Source organism: Bidens hawaiensis, unplaced genomic scaffold (assembly GCF_021521415.1).
Source record: "Bidens hawaiensis isolate Kalapana, Puna unplaced genomic scaffold, B.hawaiensis_p1.1 tig00054968_1, whole genome shotgun sequence".
In the NCBI taxonomy this organism is placed as follows: Eukaryota; Viridiplantae; Streptophyta; class Magnoliopsida; order Asterales; family Asteraceae; genus Bidens; species Bidens hawaiensis.
The window spans coordinates 2,653-22,841 of NW_027499922.1; the positions used below are offsets into that span (position 1 = coordinate 2,653).

Sequence of the window (20,189 nt, forward strand, 5' to 3'; positions counted from 1 at the left end):
CAATATTTTACTTATTTATGTAAAATATAATATAAATAGAAATGATAACAAACTTTTACTTATATATAAATAAAATAATTGATGCTGAAACCTTAATCTGTTTCGTGAATTTCTTTTAGGAAGTAATACTTTAGAAATATTTAGAAGTAAATTTGAATTTGTAATAGTATGAACGCTAACTTGTAATTCTATAATATACATATAAAAATAACAGCCTTGTAAAGTATAATTTTTTTAGATAATAAATTTGTAATTGCAAATCATGGTTATATGCAAAAAATATATGGATACTTATTACAAATTTGTAATTTGTATAACGAATTATGGTTATACCTTAATTAAAAATGCAACATTAATTCTAATGGTTAACTTTAGTCTTAATTCGTCTAATGATTTACATATTTCCTTATTTACTTTAATATTAACGTTTAAACTTTAATACTTGAACTAACAATATAACATTTTAAACTTTGACAATTAATTTATTGTTAATATAAAAAAATTAACTTATATAATTGAGTGTTAACTTTAATATTTTTGAAAATCGATTAACTTATTAACTTTGACTATAAAGTAATTATTTTCAAATAATTCAAATTAACTTTCAAATAGGTTTGTTATAAATTAAGAAAGTCTAAGTATATCAAATGTGTTTAGACTATAATTAAGGAAAGTCAAAGTATATCAAATAATTCAAATTTATGTAGTATAAATTAATAACTCATTTATGTAAACTATAATATAAATAGAAATGATAAATAAATCCGTAAATTATAATATATTGTAACTGTAAAATTGTAATATAAATACAAATCATATAGTTTTCTATTATGTAAAATATGGATACCTGTTTTCAAATTAACTTGTATCAAAAATATACAAAATTAACTTATTTACTTGATGGTCAAAAAACATTCAAATTAAGTTTAATTTGAAAATGGGAAAATTTTCAAATACCAAATTAACACTCTTCAATCTCGTTAATTTTAAATTTCGAATACCAAATTAAAATATTCACGTTGACTATCAAGTAATTAATTTCAAATAATTCAAATTAACTTTAAAATCGGTTTGTTTATAAATCATGGAAAGTCAAAGTATATAAAATGTGTTAATGTGACTCGACAAGTGAAACCTTTCGTTAATATTAATATTAATATTAATATTTTTTAAGTAATTTTTTGATATATTTATTATTATCTAAATTTATGATAAAAATTTTCGAATTAACTTATACTAAAAATAAATATAAGAATAATAGCTTTTAAATTATTTTAGTCAACATATACCAAAAATATATGGATACTTATTTTTTGAATTAAATTTAATACAAACAACTTACCATAATTCGACTAAATATTTACATATTTACTTATTTTCAAACGACTTATCTAAATTTACTTATTTACTTTAATAATAACGTTTTAAAATTAATATTTGAAGTAACGATATAACATTTGTAACAAAAAATTTGTAATTTATAATTTGTACCACGAAGTATGATTATATACCAAAAAAATTATTATTATAATAAAAATAATTAATTAATATTAACTTTAAGTATAAAGTAATCAACTTGTAATTGATAATTTGTACCACGAAGTATGATTATATACCAAAAAATTTATTGTTATTATAAAAATAATTAATTAATATTCACTTTGACTATAAAGTAATTAATTTGTAATTTGTACCAAGAAGTATGGTTATATACCAAAAATATATGGATTACCTTAATTCAGACGAATTTAAATTTATTATTCAAAATATATGGATTACCTTAATTACCAAAAAGTAATTAATTTAATGTATTTAAATTTAATATTCAAACGAATTACCTTAATTCGTATAATGAGTTACATATTTTCTTATTTAATTATTCTTTAATATTAACGTTTAAACTTTAATATTTGAACTAACAATATAACATTTTAATTAATTTATTGTTATTATAAAAATAATTAATTAATATTCACGTTGACTATAAAATAATTAATTTGAAATAATTCAAATATGCTTTAAAATCGGTTTGTTTATAGGCAAGTCAAAGAATATAAAATGTTTTAATGGGATAATTAAATTACAATATTTATGTTAATGAAGTTATTTAAAACAATAAGGAAAGTCAAACAAAATAAATGATATTAATGAGATAATTCATATAATATTTGAACTAACAATAAAACATTTTTAATTAATTTATTGTTATTATAAAAAATATTAATTAATATTCACGTGACTATAAAATAATTAATTAATAATTCAAATTAACTTTAAAATCGGGTTGTTTATAAATTAAAGAAAGTCAAAGAATATAAAATGTTTTAATGGGATAATTAAATTATAATATTTGTGTTAATGAAGTTATTTAAAACAATAAGGAAAGTCAAACAAAATTAATGGTATTAATGAGATAATTCATATCGAATAGATTACAACACGTCGGAAAAAAAATATAGATCAAACTTATCTCGGATCTCGATATACAATGGTATTTTATTTTTTGTAATTACAATAAGATGAATATACATGAATATTAACAAATTAACAAAATAAAATATACATCAACATTAAAATTAAAATCTATACATACTATAAACTCATAATCATTCCGTGAAATTAAATTACATGAGTCAGAAATTACCTGAAATAATAAAAAAGAATATTAATATTGATATTATGGATTATTTTAATTATAACTAATAACAGGAAATTTTTAAAGGTGTTAACGGAAAAACGAAATTTAAAGATGTTACCAGAAAAATATTGTATAAGCTGTGACACTCACCGGAAAATGTTGCCTGAAATAATAAAAAAGAATATTAATATTGATATACGGAAAATGTTACCGGAAAATACTTACCGAAAAAACGTAACAATGGAATATTAGATTTTGATTGACAAACTAAAATGAAATCCTCAGCAAATTAAACACCCATATAACCTGAAATAATGTAAAATAACCATTGTTATAGGTATAAAACATAGCCGGGAAAATTTAACGGAAAATCTTGCCGGAAATACTTACCGGAAAAATGTAAAACATCCACATATCACCTTCATGGCCGTTTATGATTTACAACCTAAACTGATTTTAATAAAATCAGTTAACAATGAAAATAAACATAAAAAAGTTAGCAGAAACAATAACCGGAAAAAAAAAGGTTGCCGGAAAAAATAGATAAACAGTAGGAAGTTTATTATAAAATACAAACTTACCGGAAAATTGATACTAATGTTGAATGATATTCTCCGGAATATATTAATAGGTGAAAGAGAGAAAATGTTGAATATGGTAAAAAAATAAGAAATGTTATGGTTTAAATATAGGTTAGTGGGTGAATGGATATCCAAGACCCGCGCGAAAATAAGCTAAATGGTTAATGAGTTAAATATAGTTTAATTGTTGAGTTGGCATGCTTAAGAAAAGAAATGAGTGACATGGAGTTGAGGTGGCATCTTATGTGGACATCCTAGAATAGTGACATGTTGAAATTGCTCCTTGCTTTAATAGTATGTATAGATCATAGTCAAAGTAGTGATAACACATTTATCTAAAATTCATTTAATGTTTGAATTTTGAAAATAATTTGTACTATAATTCATTTAATGTTTCGATTTTTAGGATGAACACCGCCCCCTTGACGATAAAATGGGCGATTTGGTGTGTGTGTGTGGGGGGGGGGGGGGGGCGGTCTGTTTGTCGCCTGTTTGTGTTTATTATTATAATTACGTGTTTATTACACACACACACATCATTACATCCCTAAAACAAAAAACCGTCATTTGCTGACTGAAGATCACATGTCACAAAACGTCTCATTTTGTAGCCAATCTACTACGCATAACCTTAGGTGAATCGCAAAACCTAGCCAACATCAAAACTTACTAAAAGTTTGCTTTTGTTTGGTGAAGCTCTAGTTTATAGCGGTTTGGTTTTGATTTACAACGGTATAAAATTATTATTAACGGTTTTACCTAAAATCTATCAAAATTTAACCACGAACATCCATAATAAAAGTAGCTAAAACAACAAAGAAACTAGAGTTTCTCAGTACAATACAGTAACCTGTTCATGTAATCTACCACTACCCGAAAAAAGGATTAGTCCAAGTTCATGTGTTTAAAAGGGTAGGCATTTTTTAATTAAGTGAGAGTCCATCCAATCATTTTGATGACTAGAATAATTTTATAAAAGGTAGCATATCAATACAAAAAACCACATACTTTTTAACATTTTTTAAAAAAGTCCTTTAGCATCTCTCTACAATTGCAATCCATCCACGTTAATTTGAAAAAAACTTTGAAAGCTTTTTATTAAAACAACTTGGATGCCCTCGGGATTGAATAGGAGATCACAAATATCCTGGTCTTCCTTCAACGAGCCATTCATACGCTCCTCAAAGTGTTGTCTATGGGGATCAACCTAAGTCTTCGTTGAAGAGCCTTTGTTTTCTATCATTTCACCACATCGAAAAGGACTTATATTCTTTTATTATTATAGTTGTTCTATAAAACAATTTGAATATTCTGGTTTTTAACTGCAAAAAAGTTGTTTAGAAATTTTTGTTAGAAAAAACAAAACAAAAATTAGTTTTTTTTTATGGTATTTACCCTTTTATAAAAGCGTATAATAAAATCGAATGTCCAAATTTGATATTAATGAGCCGAAATAATAAATTAATTATCAGTTAGATTAAAAGGGCACCCAATTCTTTTCTTTTGGAGCTTATGATCGATTCATATATAAGAGCATTCTCATCCCATCCCCTATAATTATGTGTGGGGAGTTTGCAAATTATATGGTGGGATTGTGAGTGTAAATTATAGGATGGAGAGAGAAATATAGTGATTTTTTGTAAATTTAGATAAACATTTGAGAAACATTGTTTGCCCCTATTTATTTTTTAATATTTGTTAGATTGGTTGTGAGTAGAGCAGAGAGAAAACTGTAATGATAAAGGTATAAAAAGTATTATTTAATTGAACAGGAGAGAGAAATGTAGTGTTTTTTAGTGTAATTATAGAGATAGAGATGAAGAATGGGATGAGAATGCTCTAAGTTTAACATTAGTATTTAAATGCTTATTCTTTTAATAAACGTGGTCTTATGGTCTAGTGTTTAGGACATTGGACTTGAATCCAGTAACCCCGAGTTCAAATCTTGTAGGACCTTTATTTTTCAATCATTTTTATATCAAGTTTTTTTTTCTTTAATCAGTTTGTTTGTGTCAATTGAGGAGTTCATCATGATTCCAATCAAGATTTCCAGTCGCACACAAATTCCATACACGATGTTCATTTGCAAACACCATAGGAAACAGCATTTGCAAACATCATAGGAAACAACATTTGATTTTTAACATTAGAACATTAGAACTATATACTTAACGAACTGAATTTGTATTCAGATTTGTAACATTTTGAATTTCAAATAAGTATTGACAAGATTTAGTAAACAAAATATATATCACCTTGTAATTTCTTATTATATTTATTATTTAGGGTCAATTATCTAATCGTGTAAAAAGAAATTTAACATATTTTACCCTTGGCATCACAGTTGACTAACCTTAGTCAAACTGCCAAACACTCTTTAAACTTTTACCAAAATGCCCTTGCAGCTCAAATTGGTGAACATCCGGTTTTTATGCAGCAAAAGATCACAAACTGCTTTATCATTTCAGGTCATATAACATCATAATTCAAACAAGACTTTTAACATTAGAATTCTACACAAACTTTAAAAATCCGAAATTCCCGATTTAACCAAATTCAATAAACCCAAGAACCATTTAATCCGAATGTAGAAAGGTTTTGTTATCGGGTTATATTTTCAACGTCAAAAACCCAAAGAACCCGAACCGATTAACCTGAAACCCAACTAAATAACCCAAAAAACACCCCTAGCAATCGATTTGATCTATGCTAATTCTCATTTATCATTTTGGGACTTACACCATACTCATTTTTTTTAATCATTTTACTTATTCAAATATTGTTTGTGATTATCTATAAAGTAATAAAAAACACATAGATCTAAAAATATGTTGTCCAAGCGATAACAAACTGAGAAATTCATTTAATGTTTTAAATTTTGAAAATATTTTGCTAAACTTTAATGAATAAAGTAGTATAACAAAAATAAACTTAAAACTTGTAATATATTATAATTACACTACAAAATATTATATTTCTCTTCCCTGTTTAATTAAATAATACTTTATCATACAGTTTCTCTATCCTCTACTCACAACCAATCTAACAAATATTAAAAAATAAATAAGGGCAAACAATTTTTCTCAAATTTACAAAAAATCACTGCATTTCTTTCTGCATTCTATAATTTACACTTATAATCATTCAAAATTCCATCCTATAATTTACCAATTCCACTCAGATAATAATTATGGGGGATGGAATGGGAATGCTTTTCCTTACCTAATATACAACTCAGCAAATAGTAACCGGTAATATATTTATTTAAAATTTGAACTTTTAATCTTTATCATCACCGTTCACCGACTATAAACCCCTATATAAAACCACCAATCTTAATCGCCAAATTACATAATTACAACAAACAACAATGGCGGTCAAACGACTATGCAAACAACAACCCGAAACCCAGACGAAACCCCTCAAAAGATTACGTTTTGAAGATGAAGAACAAGGACCAAACGCAACAACAATGGCGGACCGGCTTTCGACGTTACCGGAAGACCTGCAGCTTCGTATTCTTTCGTCTGTTGACACCAAACACGCCTTTCAAACCTCGTTGTTGTCGAAAGCATGGTCTTCTAAATGGACTCATGTTCCTTTTCTCGACTTCAACTCCAATAGTTTTAACAACAAACTCGGTGTTTTCGATAAGTTCGTTTACAGTGTGTTATCGGTCCCTCGATCGGCCCCGTTGGTTAGAATAAACTTCTTACGTGTTGGCAAATGCACCGACATGATATTGAAAAAGGTTTTCGACTACGCCTTTAAACAAGGCGTTGAAGAACTCGACGTTAGTATTCGCCGGAATAGAAAAGGGATGAGTTGGCCGACGATCATGTCACATGCTTCATGCGATTCGTTAAAAATTTTGAAACTCGAAAGCCGCAACGACATTGGTTGTTCGTATTTGGGACCAAGATCCGAATCTTTCAAGAATCTGGCCAGCTTACATCTTCGAAACGCTATTATTTCGGATCCTGATCCGTTCTCTGGGTTTCATGTATTAAAGAAGTTAAAATTGGTATTTTGTCATGTTTAAACAGATGATAACACTTTGAACGTACACGCTCCGCATCTTTTGGAGCTAGCAATCTCGTACTGCGGTGATCAGAACCTTCGATGTAATATAACGACTCCGAACCTTAAATATTTAGAGTTTCGGGGAAGTAATTTCCCGAAGTTTGAAATTGCACGCGGTTATTGACACAGCGATTATAGAGTACGGCGGTTATTGCGAAATACCCCAAAGGAAGAAATTGTTTGATAATGTTTTACGCAATGTGAAGTCGCTTACAGTTTACAACTCTGTTGTTCATATCTTCTTGTTGTTTCCAGATGAGTTGGCGAATTGGTGTTCACCGTTTCAGAATTTGAAGAGTTTGAAGGTGGATTTGAGCCTTCTGTATAGGCAGAAGTTGTTAGAAGGTAAGCAGGTCGTTGAGTGAAGTGTTGGAACATGTTTCACATTTGAAGGGCTACTTGCTACATAAGTCACCCGATGCCAAGTACACCATAATAGATCCCGATGCCCCGCTAAATGTGCATTATATATGCTCAAACGCACATGAATGCACTTTCGAGCTATCTAATACAACGTTTCATATTCATTAAACTAGTCTAGAGATTGAGTTGTAATCTATGAATCTTAATCACACTTTAACGGAAGTATTATTATTTGTGCTACATTATTGTTATATGATATCTAGTTCCTTATTATGCAATTTTATGGTCAAAGTCAACAATTTTGACTTCTGTATTATCCATCTGATTAGCTTTAAGCAATTTATGTAGTTTATTATATGTGTCAATTGAGGAGTTCATCATGCTTCCAATCAAAATTTCCGGTCCAGTCGCACCCCAAGTGTTCGACAATTTTTATAATTCTATGGCACCACATACTATTAAGTCTATTACTCCTTCACATCCAATTACCCTTTAAATATTGTTTCCTAACATTTTTGATAGCTATGGCTCCAGTACTCGAAAGAAAGCACTTTTGGCTAAAAGAAACCGTTACCAAATTCATTAAGAATATAATACAAATTTTTTATTATAATTAATATTAATTCCTTAAAATTCCAATCCCTTCATAAACATTTTGCAAATTAAACAACCTCTAAGTTCCTATACAGCGAATTAATATAATTCCTCTTGCTAATCATGGTTATCTTATGCTCATTCTACATGCAAACTTGTCTTTACATCGTTGAAATATTATTTCATCCCAATTGCATTATGTAACTTAAGTATAGTATAAGGTGTGATAATGGTTACAGTAGTGAGGTTAAAGATGCACGACGTTTCCAACGGTGAGCTTAAAGGTACACAACGTTAAAATGACTATAGGAAATTGAACACAAATAGGGCTTAACATGATACGAGTCAACTGATGTAAAACTTGTCTCGAAACGGTGATTCAGATGACTTGATTTTTGTTAATTGGAAATTCAAATACCCGAACTGAAACATTGATTTGTCGCTTGGATCACCGTTTCGAAATAAGTTTTACATCAGTCAGATCTTATCGTTTTTCCGATCAAAAGCCCTAAAACATCGTTTTGAAACTCGGAAAAAAAACTTAACGGCGTTTAGTGTTTTTAACGAATGTATATTGAAACAAAAATCGTTGAAAGTTAGAACCATTGGTAGTGATTTTTAAGTAAGAAAGAAGAAGAAACTATTTTTCCGGCAGCCTTTGATTATCCGGCAAGGGCTACAACGTTTAAGTTTTCACTACTTATTATTCTAGTACATGACTAGTTTGATATGTGTTATTTCAGGCTTGTATAATATAGACTATACTATTGTTAATTTGTTACTTGTTAAAAATAACATATAAAATCATTAAAAAGGTAATTTTATTGAGCTACGATCATACTCGAGTTGTAGATAAGCTAAATATGAGTTTAACTTCCAACTCGGACTCAGCTCACTCGTTAAGTATCAGCACTAAGGCTAGGAAATAAAATTCTTAAAAGTGGTCAAAATTTCAATTTAATTATAAATTTTAATATAAAAAAATGTAGTACCATGATTTAACTTTTAATTTTTGTTTTAACTAGCACTAAATTATTATTCTTATAATACTTTCAATCAATATGTAATTATTTACACATCCCCACTTGTAGCCTAGTGGTAGGAGTAGGGATGCATAAAAAACCCGAATTTAGAACCGGACCTGATAAAAATACCTGAAACCGGTTTTTTTACACTCGGGTTTTTAATAGCCAAACTCGTACCCAACCCTACCCATAGGGTATGCATTTCAGTACCAAAACCCGTACCCGGAACCGGACCCGATTTGTACCCGGTAATACCCGAAAACCCTAGCCGGTTCCATACCCGTACCGGGTTTTAAAAATACCCGGAACTGGGTTTTTCAAATACCCGATCCATAGCCGGTATTACCCGAAAAATACCCAGAAAAATAATCCTAAAGCGTGCAACCCTTTAAAAATCCAATATATATCCGAAAAATACCCGAAAAAACCAAAAAAGAGTTTTTTCAATACCCGAAAATAGGGTATTCAAATATACCCGGTTATATACCTGACCCGAACCCGATACATAGGGTATGGTTTTTAGAGACAATACCCGGAACTGAATCCGACTCGGTTATTGCCAATACCCGGTCATACCCGAACCCGGGTATTTGAAAAACCTGATTTGTGAACCTCTAGGTAGGAGCTTGGAATGGAGACCCAAATTTGATCTTTATATGTTTGTGATACTTTTGGTGGATATTGACAATGGAATATTTAAGCTAGGTCTTGCGAGGTTGCCAGTTTGAATCCCAAGCTCATCGGGGTCTTAGTCCCACCGTGTGTTATGCCAGAGAGTTATGCTTTTGTGGTGATACAATGACTAATAACCGACATTATGGTTTCCCTGAGAACGCACAAGCCAAATTCTGAAGCCAGTGTGAGCCCGATTAACAACATAGTCTGGTCAGAGTGGTACAACGAGACTTTCCAAATTAAAGAGTTTGATGGCCTAGATTTGTATTTAGATTTGCAACTATTTTAACACACAAGAAAGTCGTTGTTCTAAAAAACATGTTACAATTTATACTTAATGAACTAGATTTGTATTTAGATTTGCAACTATTTTAAATAGTTTTGAATTCCCAATTTTTTTTAACAATCAAATATATTATTTATAAATCACCGTGGAGATCGAGAAACCTTGACCACCATTTAAAAAGTAAATCACCTTTGAAAAAATTCAACGAACAAAAATATCTCTCATTTTATAATTTCTTATTATATTAAGAGGTAATTATCTGATCATGTGAAAAGAGTAACAAATTTTTCGTTTATAACTTATATTTTTGTAACAAACTAGAGTTTTACCTGATACGTTGTGTTGGGTAGGTTCGTAAAATTGAGCGGTAGTAAAATCCAAACGTTGTTGGTTCCAAGCATTGAGACGGTAAGTCGACGCGAATTCGGTAAGCTTCAGTTACATGCGTTATTGTACGGAAACCAAAACCAAAAAAAATAAATATTGAGGCGAGCCAATTGGGTGACGTCGGTTGGTAAACTTGAGCGTTGGTAAAACCCGACTATTGTCGATCCTGGACGTTGAGGCGTTGAGTCTATACAAATTCGACCGGTTTCCGTCACGCTAGTTAAGGTACCTGAACTAAAAAACAAAACCAACATTCGGTCAGTTTTGGTTACATTCATGACGATACTAGAACTAATACAAACGCGTTGAATCTACGCGAAATTCCGTCAGTTTCCGACACATTTGTTAAGGTATTGTAACTAAAACAAAGCAAAAAAAACAAAACGTAAACAAAATTGACATTCGATCAGTTATATTTACGTTCGTTACAGGCCGAAACTAAAACGAAATTAAAAAAATTGTCTTGCACAAATATAGCGTCGTCAAGTGACTCAATGACGTATTTGTGATACCAAAAAGTTTTTTTTATATCAACATACATAAACAAAAAGAAACATATAAAATAACTTTAAAAAGCCAGAAAAAAAAAACAAAAAAAAACTGTCCGATCAAAAAGAACCAACACACCATAACATCACAATTGGATAAGCATCAAAATAATTTGTATAAAAACAAAACAAAACTAATAAAATATTTTAAAAAATATCTTTTATGACACCAAACTTCTTAATTATACTATATAAATAATAACATATAAACTCATTTTATGTTTTCTACCTTTTAAGATTATCCACTTTAATGATCATTTATCACAAGATTGTAAGGTGGCAATTAGACCATGTGTAGTCGTAAAGCTCTACATCCAGAGGTTATGCGTCACGTGGCGCCCAGTTAGAGTTATGGTTTTGTATAAAAAACAAGTGTAGTCATAAAGTTGGCATAACTTGGAGGGGGACGGTGTTTCCAGAGTTATACCCTTGTGTTTACAGCGTTGTATATAAAACGCTTGGAAATTTGACTTCAACATAACGCAGGGGGGCGGTGTACCCCCCCGCTTTATGGCTTAAAACGCAGGTGGCAAAGCCACCACTACACATGGTCTTAAAAAACATTTTAACCGAACCAATTTTATTATTCATCTAAAACACATTAGTGTTTGTAATTTTGTATTCAAGATGTCTAGTTTTCTAACTAAGTAGAGAGTAAAAAACGAGCCCTTAACATTGATCAACAAATTATCATCTCATCAATTACCAAAACCATAAGCCCCTAACTAAGTCATGTTGTCACTCGAGATCCATAACCGTGTGTATATCCCCTCAAATCAAACTACATTAATTTTAATTCTATAATTGAATCGAATTTGAAAGAATTTTCTAAATCTAGTTTGATTTTGTTTCAGAATCAATTTAAAAATTACAAGTTTGAGTTTTTGATTTGGTTCACTCATAGATGACAATTCCACTTTATATTGCAAGCCTACGTACTTTCAAATGTTGGCTCGTTGGCTGTTCAAATAAGCTATATGCATATGGTCAATTAATGTTTTCGACTAACAACGGGTTGTAGGTTTTAAAAGACCTACTTTACAAATACGTGTAAAATATATGTTTTGTCAAATATGTTGAAAAATAAGATATTTGAATTAAATTTTGTTTGTAATAAACTAGTTTTTCTACCTGGCGTATTGCGCCAGGGCAGCTGGTAAAACCCTAGTGTTGAAATCTGGACGTTGATAAAACCTGAGCGTTAAGACAATGAGCCGACATGAATTCGGTCAATACCGATTGCATTCTTTACGATATAGATACCATTGGTAAAACTTAAGCGTTAAAACCTAAAAAATTAACTCGCCAAATTAACATTTAAAGACATTAAGATATAAGAAAACAAAATATTTATGATGATGCTTATTTGGTTGGCAAATCTGGGCGGTGGTAAAACGTAAGCGTTCTCGGTCCCGAGCATTGAGACGGTAACTTGACACAAATTTGGTCGGTTTTTTATTGCGTACGTTACGGTACCAAAACTAAAAAGCGAAAAAATTTTAAAACTGAGGCAGACCAGTGACCAATTTTTTTTTTGGGGGGGGTTGGTCGGTCAGTAAACTTGAGTATTGGTCAAACCTGAGCATTGTCGGTTAAATAAGGTCACGAGTCTGCGCGTATTCGATCGGTTTCTTTCAGGTTGGTACCAGAACTAAAAAAAATTGACATTTGGTCAGTTTCTATTACGTTTATTATGGTAAATAATAATAATAATAATAATAATAATAATAATAATAAATATTCCTCAACCAACACGGTGCCTCCAAGTTGTCCAATAGACCAATTGCGACACCAAAGTATTCGTTTATATATTATAGTAATAAAAGTTATATATAAATCCGTAATATGAATATACAGAGGGATATTTGTTTATTTATTTCGTAAAATCCTTCCGGTTTTTAATGATCAAAACATCAAATCATAGGCCACTGCGGGGGTGTGGTGGGGGTTGGGGGGGGGGGGGGGGGTTGTTATTCCCAAACGATACAACTTAATAAATAGAATATTATACTTTAATAATTTTCTAAGTCTATCAACTTTTTAAACTAGTGTGTTATGGTGATGCGGGTTAAATAAAAAATGCACCACATATTCGAAGATATTGTGCGTTTTGTCGGAAACGTGATGGGAAGTCAATTGGTATCGGTCGATTCGTTGGTAAAAAATTTGTGGCAAAAGTTTCATAAAGAAAGTTGAGAGGCCAAAAAATTAATTTGTAAGTTGGAACAGAAAAGGTTTCGTAACCAAAATTGAGAGGCCAAAAAATAAATATGTAAAATTAAAGTTTACGGGCTAAAAGTATATGTGTGAACTTTTATCCAAAAGTCTAATAAATGTGTAAAGAAAATTGAGGGACCAAAATAAAATATTTGAAACTTATATTGCAAAACGCTAAAAAATCAATTTTTAAAATTAAATTTTAATTATCTATCTATCTATTCTAATAAAAGAATATAATTTGGACAGATATCGCTTCGAGATTCATTCTTAACCCAAATTTCTTGCTCAAACTATTCTTTTTTTTCTATTTTTAATGAAATTATGATAATTTAAATTTAAAACTTCTTAAAAGATTGGGTTAGGTAGAATTATGATAAATACGAGGAAGCTTTTAGAAACATGCTGCTTGAGGGTCTTCGTGTTTCCTATGATTTAAACATCAAGGTAGTATAATTATAAACTGGTTTGTTGGGTAATTGGCCCATGATGAAACTCATGCCTTTCTAGTTGGATCACATGTTCAATCTTTGATCATGATTTAGTGTGTTGTTTGTTGTTCAAAAACAAAGTTTACAGATAGTTAAAAACTAATTAATCTCTCTTCCATCTATACTACTCAACCTAATCTAATATTTTACTCATTATCACAATTCACAACCCAACCTAAACTAATAATTTATTTAATAAAAATGCTTCATTTTATATAAAATTTATATTAAAATGCTCAATATTTTTTTATAAATAAAACATCGTCGTTAAATTTTTTTTTAAAAAGGTATAAGAATTGCAATTTTCATGAAAAAACCAAGTTATATAAAGTTTGGTTACAAACTTAGGTTTTTGAAACAACCTATATTAGTAACATGGGTAGGAAATTTAAAAATTGAAATCAAAATCAACCTGTTTTGAAATTCTGGTTTTTTAGTTAAGAATTTAAACTAGCGCAAATTCTCAATCCCTCTTAAAGGTTTAAAGGTTTATGTCTTCAAATTTCTCTGTATACCGTTATATAAATGTAATAAGGCAAATATATGATTTGTTTATTTTTTTTTTGAACGGCCAACTAAGTAACGCCAGGTACCCCGTATGCGGCCCCCATTGGCTAAAGGTAGCCCGAGCCGGCCACTAGTCCGGACGGACGGAGCCCCTAGCGGTCCACCTACTGAGGGATTCACCGGATAAAACCCGACCCCCACGCCCGCCAAACGGCACGACAGCGAGGAGCCGGTAAAACCGGGTGAGATCAGGACTCGAACCCTGGCAAGTCATGGTCATTTCTCATATCTCCCATATAAGTTGGCGGTAGTGAGGTTTGATCCCCCTACCTCTTACTTGTAAATTAGTGCTCTACCATTGAACCACAACCAACTTATACATAATTTGTTTATTTATATTTTTCATTTCTGTCCTATTCAAATATTACTTAATTATAGTCAAAAGTAGTGAGAACACATTTATATATCTAAAATTCATTTAATGTTTTAAAATTTGAAAATATTTTATTACTTTACAATTTTAATGAATAAATTATATAGCAAAAAGAACTAGAAGGGACCATTTCATAGAATATTAACTTAGTTTCATACGTGTTTAAATTATGTCATTTAAGTTTAAAAAATGTTCCAATTAAATCACTTAACTTTTATATTTTATTAAATTAAAGATTTTATCATGTTTTTTAACATTTTATTTTATTTTTTTCACATAGGAACTCTTTTTATGTCTTTTTTTATGTTTGACGTTGAATGCCTGATGGTGATATAAATTTATTTTTTATTTTTCAAATTTAATACAATAAAAAGTTTTTTTTTAACTTTTATATTTAAGTATATATATTGCAAATCCCGACTCCACGTCTAATCCTCTATTTTCTTCTTGATACCCAAATATATCGGTTAGACTCGATTTGAAGATTTAGTGACTTAATTTGAAAAAAATTTGCATGAATAATTGAATAGTCTAACTAAATACTTTTAAAACTTGTTAACTATTATACGACATTTTTCCCATAAATTGCTTACCAAATATTCAACGTCTCCCAATTTTAATCTTCATGATCATCACCAACAATGGCGATCAAACGATCACGTAAACAACAAACGATGCAATCCCTCAAAAGATTACGTCTTGAAGATGAAGAAGAATCAAACGCAATAACAACAATGGTGGACCGGCTTTCAACATTACCCGAAGATCTGCAGCTTCGTATTCTTTCGTCTCTTGACACCAAACACGCCTTTTCAAACCTCGCTGGTGTCGAAAGCATGGTCTTCTAAATGGACTCATGTTCCTGTTCTCGACCTCAACTCCAGTAGTTTTAAAAATCTCAATGTGTTCGATAAGTTCGTTTATGGTGCGTTATCTGTTCCTTGATCGGCTAAACTGAAGAAACTAACCTTCAAACGCGGCGGAACATGCAGTAACAAGATCTTAAAAGAAGTTTTCGATTACGCGTTTAAACAACGTGTTGAAGAACTCGACGTTAATATATTCCAAACTGGAAAAGACGCGAGTTGGCCGATGATCATGTCACATACTTCATGCGATTCATTAAAAAGTTTGATGTTAGGAAGCAACTATGACATGGGTTGTTCGTATCTGGGACCAAGATCCGGATCTTTCAAGAATCTGGCCGTTTTACATCTTCGAAACATTATTAATACGGATCCTGATCCGTTCTCCGGGTTGCCTGAATTAAAGAAGTTGAAACTGATCTGTTGTTATGTTCAAACAGATGGAAATGTTTTGAATGTACACGCCCCGTAGCTTTCAGAGCTAACAATCTGTTACTATGATCAGTGTGTCAACCGATGTATTCTCACGACTCCAAACCTTAAATGTTTTGAGTTTAAGGGGGGTAATCTCCAACGGTTGGAAACACGCGATCTTCCGGTTCTTGAAACAATGGATATCGAGTTGAAAGGTTTTTGCCAGGTTCATCAAGAGAGAATAATGTATGAGGATTTGATGATGATGTTTAATGCTTTATGCAATGCGAAGTCGGTTACGATTTACCCGTCTGTTGTTCTTCTACTCTTGTTGTTTCCGGATGATTTGACGAATTGGTGTTCACTGTTTCAGGATTTGAAGAGTTTGAAGGTGGATTTTGGTCTTTTTTATATTCAGAGTTACTTAGGATGTTGCAAGTCGTTGGTTGCATCGTTGAAACATGTTTCATGTGTCAAAGATTACTTGCTACAGAAATCACCCAATGCCATGGTCACCGTGATATATCCTCATCTTGATCCGAATGGTAAGACTCTGCGTCATACATGCTCAAAGTCGCTTCAGTGCGTCTGAGGGTCCCTCAATAGATTTAAACTATGATCAGTAAACATTCAATAGTTGAACTAGAAGAAAATGTTGATTTATAAAATGTGAAACTCAATATTGAACTTTAATAGATCAGTTATTTCCTTTTATCTATTGTTATACATGATAATTAAATCCTTTCTTTGTGCAATTTTGGCTAAAAACATTCATGGTTTTCATCTATGGGAGTTTAACTTGTCCTGGAGCTTCTTCTATACTTTTCTTCCTGTTGCTTGATGCTTTCGTTAAAAGAAATTGCGTAAAGCATTAGTTCATATATATGATTTTGCTATTGAGATCGATCCGAATAGATGGACCTACTCATGATGAATCAATCCTTCTTTTGTTTTCCACACCTCCATTTTGCTTTTTGCAATCTTCCTCATGTTAATCATGATTATGCTTATTCTGCACACAAACTTGTAGTGCATCTTTGTAAAATTTTACCATCACAATTACAATATGTAACATAAGTCTAGCATAGGGTGTGATAAATATGCTCACAGACTCACAATGGTGAGGTTATGACAATATGTTGGTTTGGCAGTTATGGGCCAAGGGATTCAAAGTTCCGAGTCAGTAAATTTTCATAATATTTATTTGCTCTCATTAGTCAACATTGGACCCCACTAGTCTATTTTCAATATTTGGACCCCATTAGTCAACATTGGCGACATTTTTTAAAATTTTGTTACATAATAGATATTCTTACTTTCTCTCATATCTTTTTCTGTTATTCATTTGAGATAAAAGGTCCCATTTAATAGAAACTTCTTCTTATGTAAGTTGTTGAATTGTATAATATTTACCATTTAAAAAGATAAAAGCCATTATCTATGTATTCTTACTTTTTATTTGATATTAAATAGAAGCGTCACGTTCATATTTAGGTCAAAACAAGTTAGGTAAATAGGTTTTGACTTTTGAGGATAATGAGTTTGGTTTGAAACGACTTACGAACGAATGAGTTTAGATCGAAACAAGTTGTTTTAAAGGAGTATAATGAGTGAATTTGGGTCGAAAAGAGCAATGTGGTCACATTAGAAATTGTGAAAATGGAAAAAAAATGATGGCAATTTTGAGTTTTCTGTCAAGTTTTGACTTTTTCAGGGTCAAAAATTATTGGGTAGTTTGACACTTTTTGGTCTATTTTGGCCAATAAAACTCAATGGTCTAAATGTTGATACTACACACGATAATCAGATATTGAATGTTACTATGCATTCAAGTATTCATTACCCATATATTGTAACGACTTTATAAGCTAACCAAGTATATATGAAATACCAGTTATACTCTTCAAGGTTTCTTTTATTAACTTAAAGATCCGTTTAACTGAAGGGTATAACTGATATTTATATTAATTTTATTGTTATTTATTTATTTTTTTTGTATTATTGATGTTAGGGTACATTTGTCATTTTATAATTGGTTGCATAAACTTTACTAAAACCGGGTTAAATAAAAAGAAGTACATATTTGGATGAGAAACTGGTTGATGTTCATGTAGGTGATTAATACATTTAAAAATTGAGATTTCTGATATGAATATTATGCATGCTGGCTTTGTGAAGAGGACTATTCGTCTGTATATCTAAAATCCAAGGTAAGTTATATTACTTTAAAATTAAAAGTTTTAGTCAAGTGAGAAATAATTTGTGTCTCTTTATGACTTTATGTGTTAAATGTGCAAGAGATGTAGGCTTTAGTGGATAAAGCTTCATCTCATATGACTCAATGGATTGTTGAATTTGCAGGTTTAGACTTTTATAATAGCCTAACAATTGACCTGTGTTAGTTTACTTTTGGGATTTATTCATGCATATTGGTTTTTTTATACATGAAAAAAGTTAAAGTTATGCTCATGATAGGGTTCTAAAAGTAAGCATGATAGGTGTTTCCGGGTGTCTGGTTAAACAAATACGGGTCATGATGAAATACAGGTTTTATAAAAATTGACTTGGTTTGAATCTAAATGGGTTGTTTCAAAACAGACTCAACTTGGTTTGGGTTAAAACAGGTTCTGATCAAAATGGAGTTGGCTTAAATTTAAAACACTTCCTTTGTAATTTTCTGAATTTCTTTTATATTTTCTTTTATTAGTTAATATGACTTAAGTACACAGTACGAGGTAAATTATATTTTCATCCTTTATCGATTATATTGTGCACAAGTAGTTCGTTTTGGTTCAGTTGTGGGACCCAACCAAAACCAAAATTTTCATTTACGTATTTGAGTTTTTGACCCTAATTGTATGCAACGTTTACTTTTTAACGTATTCATTGGCACCTTAAATAAACACAAGGATCTTATTTTAGGGTGTCCCTTATTTTATGCACTTTTTACTCTTTAAGTGTTAGACCAACATTTATTGTAAAATCTTGACAAATTAAATATACTCCTCCATGCTTCCTCTGTGTGATGTCGAGAAAGCTGAATATAATATTACTAAACTTTGATATGATTAACGTTTTGTTGGTGTTTCTTTGTTACATCTGCTATAACATTGACAAACTTTTACAAGAGTAAGACTATAATGCAATTTAGTAGCTATAGTTATATTTTTTATATACTCTTTGTGATTATAGTTTTTATTTAAATACAGGGCGATTGTGTCGTGCTACAAACATATATAAACGAGGTCGTCTTGCGCCGGTACTCTAACCACGTTCGACAACTGATGGTGATATTCGGACATTTGGAGCTGATGTGGGCAGTGCATTAGTGTTAATTTTTTCGAATGTTGACGTGCCGTATCGTGCTCGGGTGAATTACTTTCACAAGTTCACCCGAGCTAATGATGCACTTAATGTCTTGTGAGTGTATGGTAAATAACAAAAATTTCTGTTTGGATGAAGATTGAGAGATAAATATAATGAATTGCATAAACTTGAGGTGTGAGTGTTGTGAATTGTAAATTTGTAATTATTTATGTTATTATTTTTGTTCATTTTACTAATTTTTTTAATTACCACATGTGGTACATGTGTTTACAAATTCATTGATTGTTAACTTATACTGACTTGATGCTTAATATTGTGTCAACATAATTTTAAAGTAAGGTGTTTTTTTGTCTACAATTTTAAAAATAAGGTGTTGTGATTAGTTTTTATTTTGTGGGTCTTATTTTTACTTCTTGTTAAGTTATAAAACTATGATCCACAATTATTCAATCGGTAGTAATTTGGTATCAAATATAATTTTGTAGTAATTTGGTATCAAATATAAACTTATAGAGTTGAAATAACGTGTTTTTTAGAAAACATAAAATGATTGTTATTACTATTATTCAGTTGGATTTTTTTTCATAGTCTATTCCCACCCAATTAATGATTAGGTATGTTCTATGTTTAGTGTTTTTAATATTATATATGAATTCAAAATTTCAATAGCATATGGGTTTCTAAAGAAATTTTTATGACAAACCTTCTAAACAAGCATAGTATACAAACATTTATAAAAAAGGGACATAGACTT

The 20,189-nt window shown here is 30.5% G+C and overlaps 1 protein-coding gene across 1 annotated transcript; it reads left to right on the forward strand.

Moving 5' to 3' along the window:
• Window positions 1–6,589: 6,589 nt before the first annotated feature.
• On the forward strand, window positions 6,590–7,667 carry LOC143600857 (F-box/FBD/LRR-repeat protein At2g04230-like). Its single transcript, XM_077078415.1, has 2 exons — window positions 6,590–7,243; window positions 7,377–7,667. The coding sequence occupies exons 1-2, from the start codon at window positions 6,590–6,592 to the stop codon at window positions 7,665–7,667; spliced, it is 945 nt and encodes a 314-aa protein (XP_076934530.1).
• The last annotated feature ends 12,522 nt before the right edge of the window (window positions 7,668–20,189 follow it).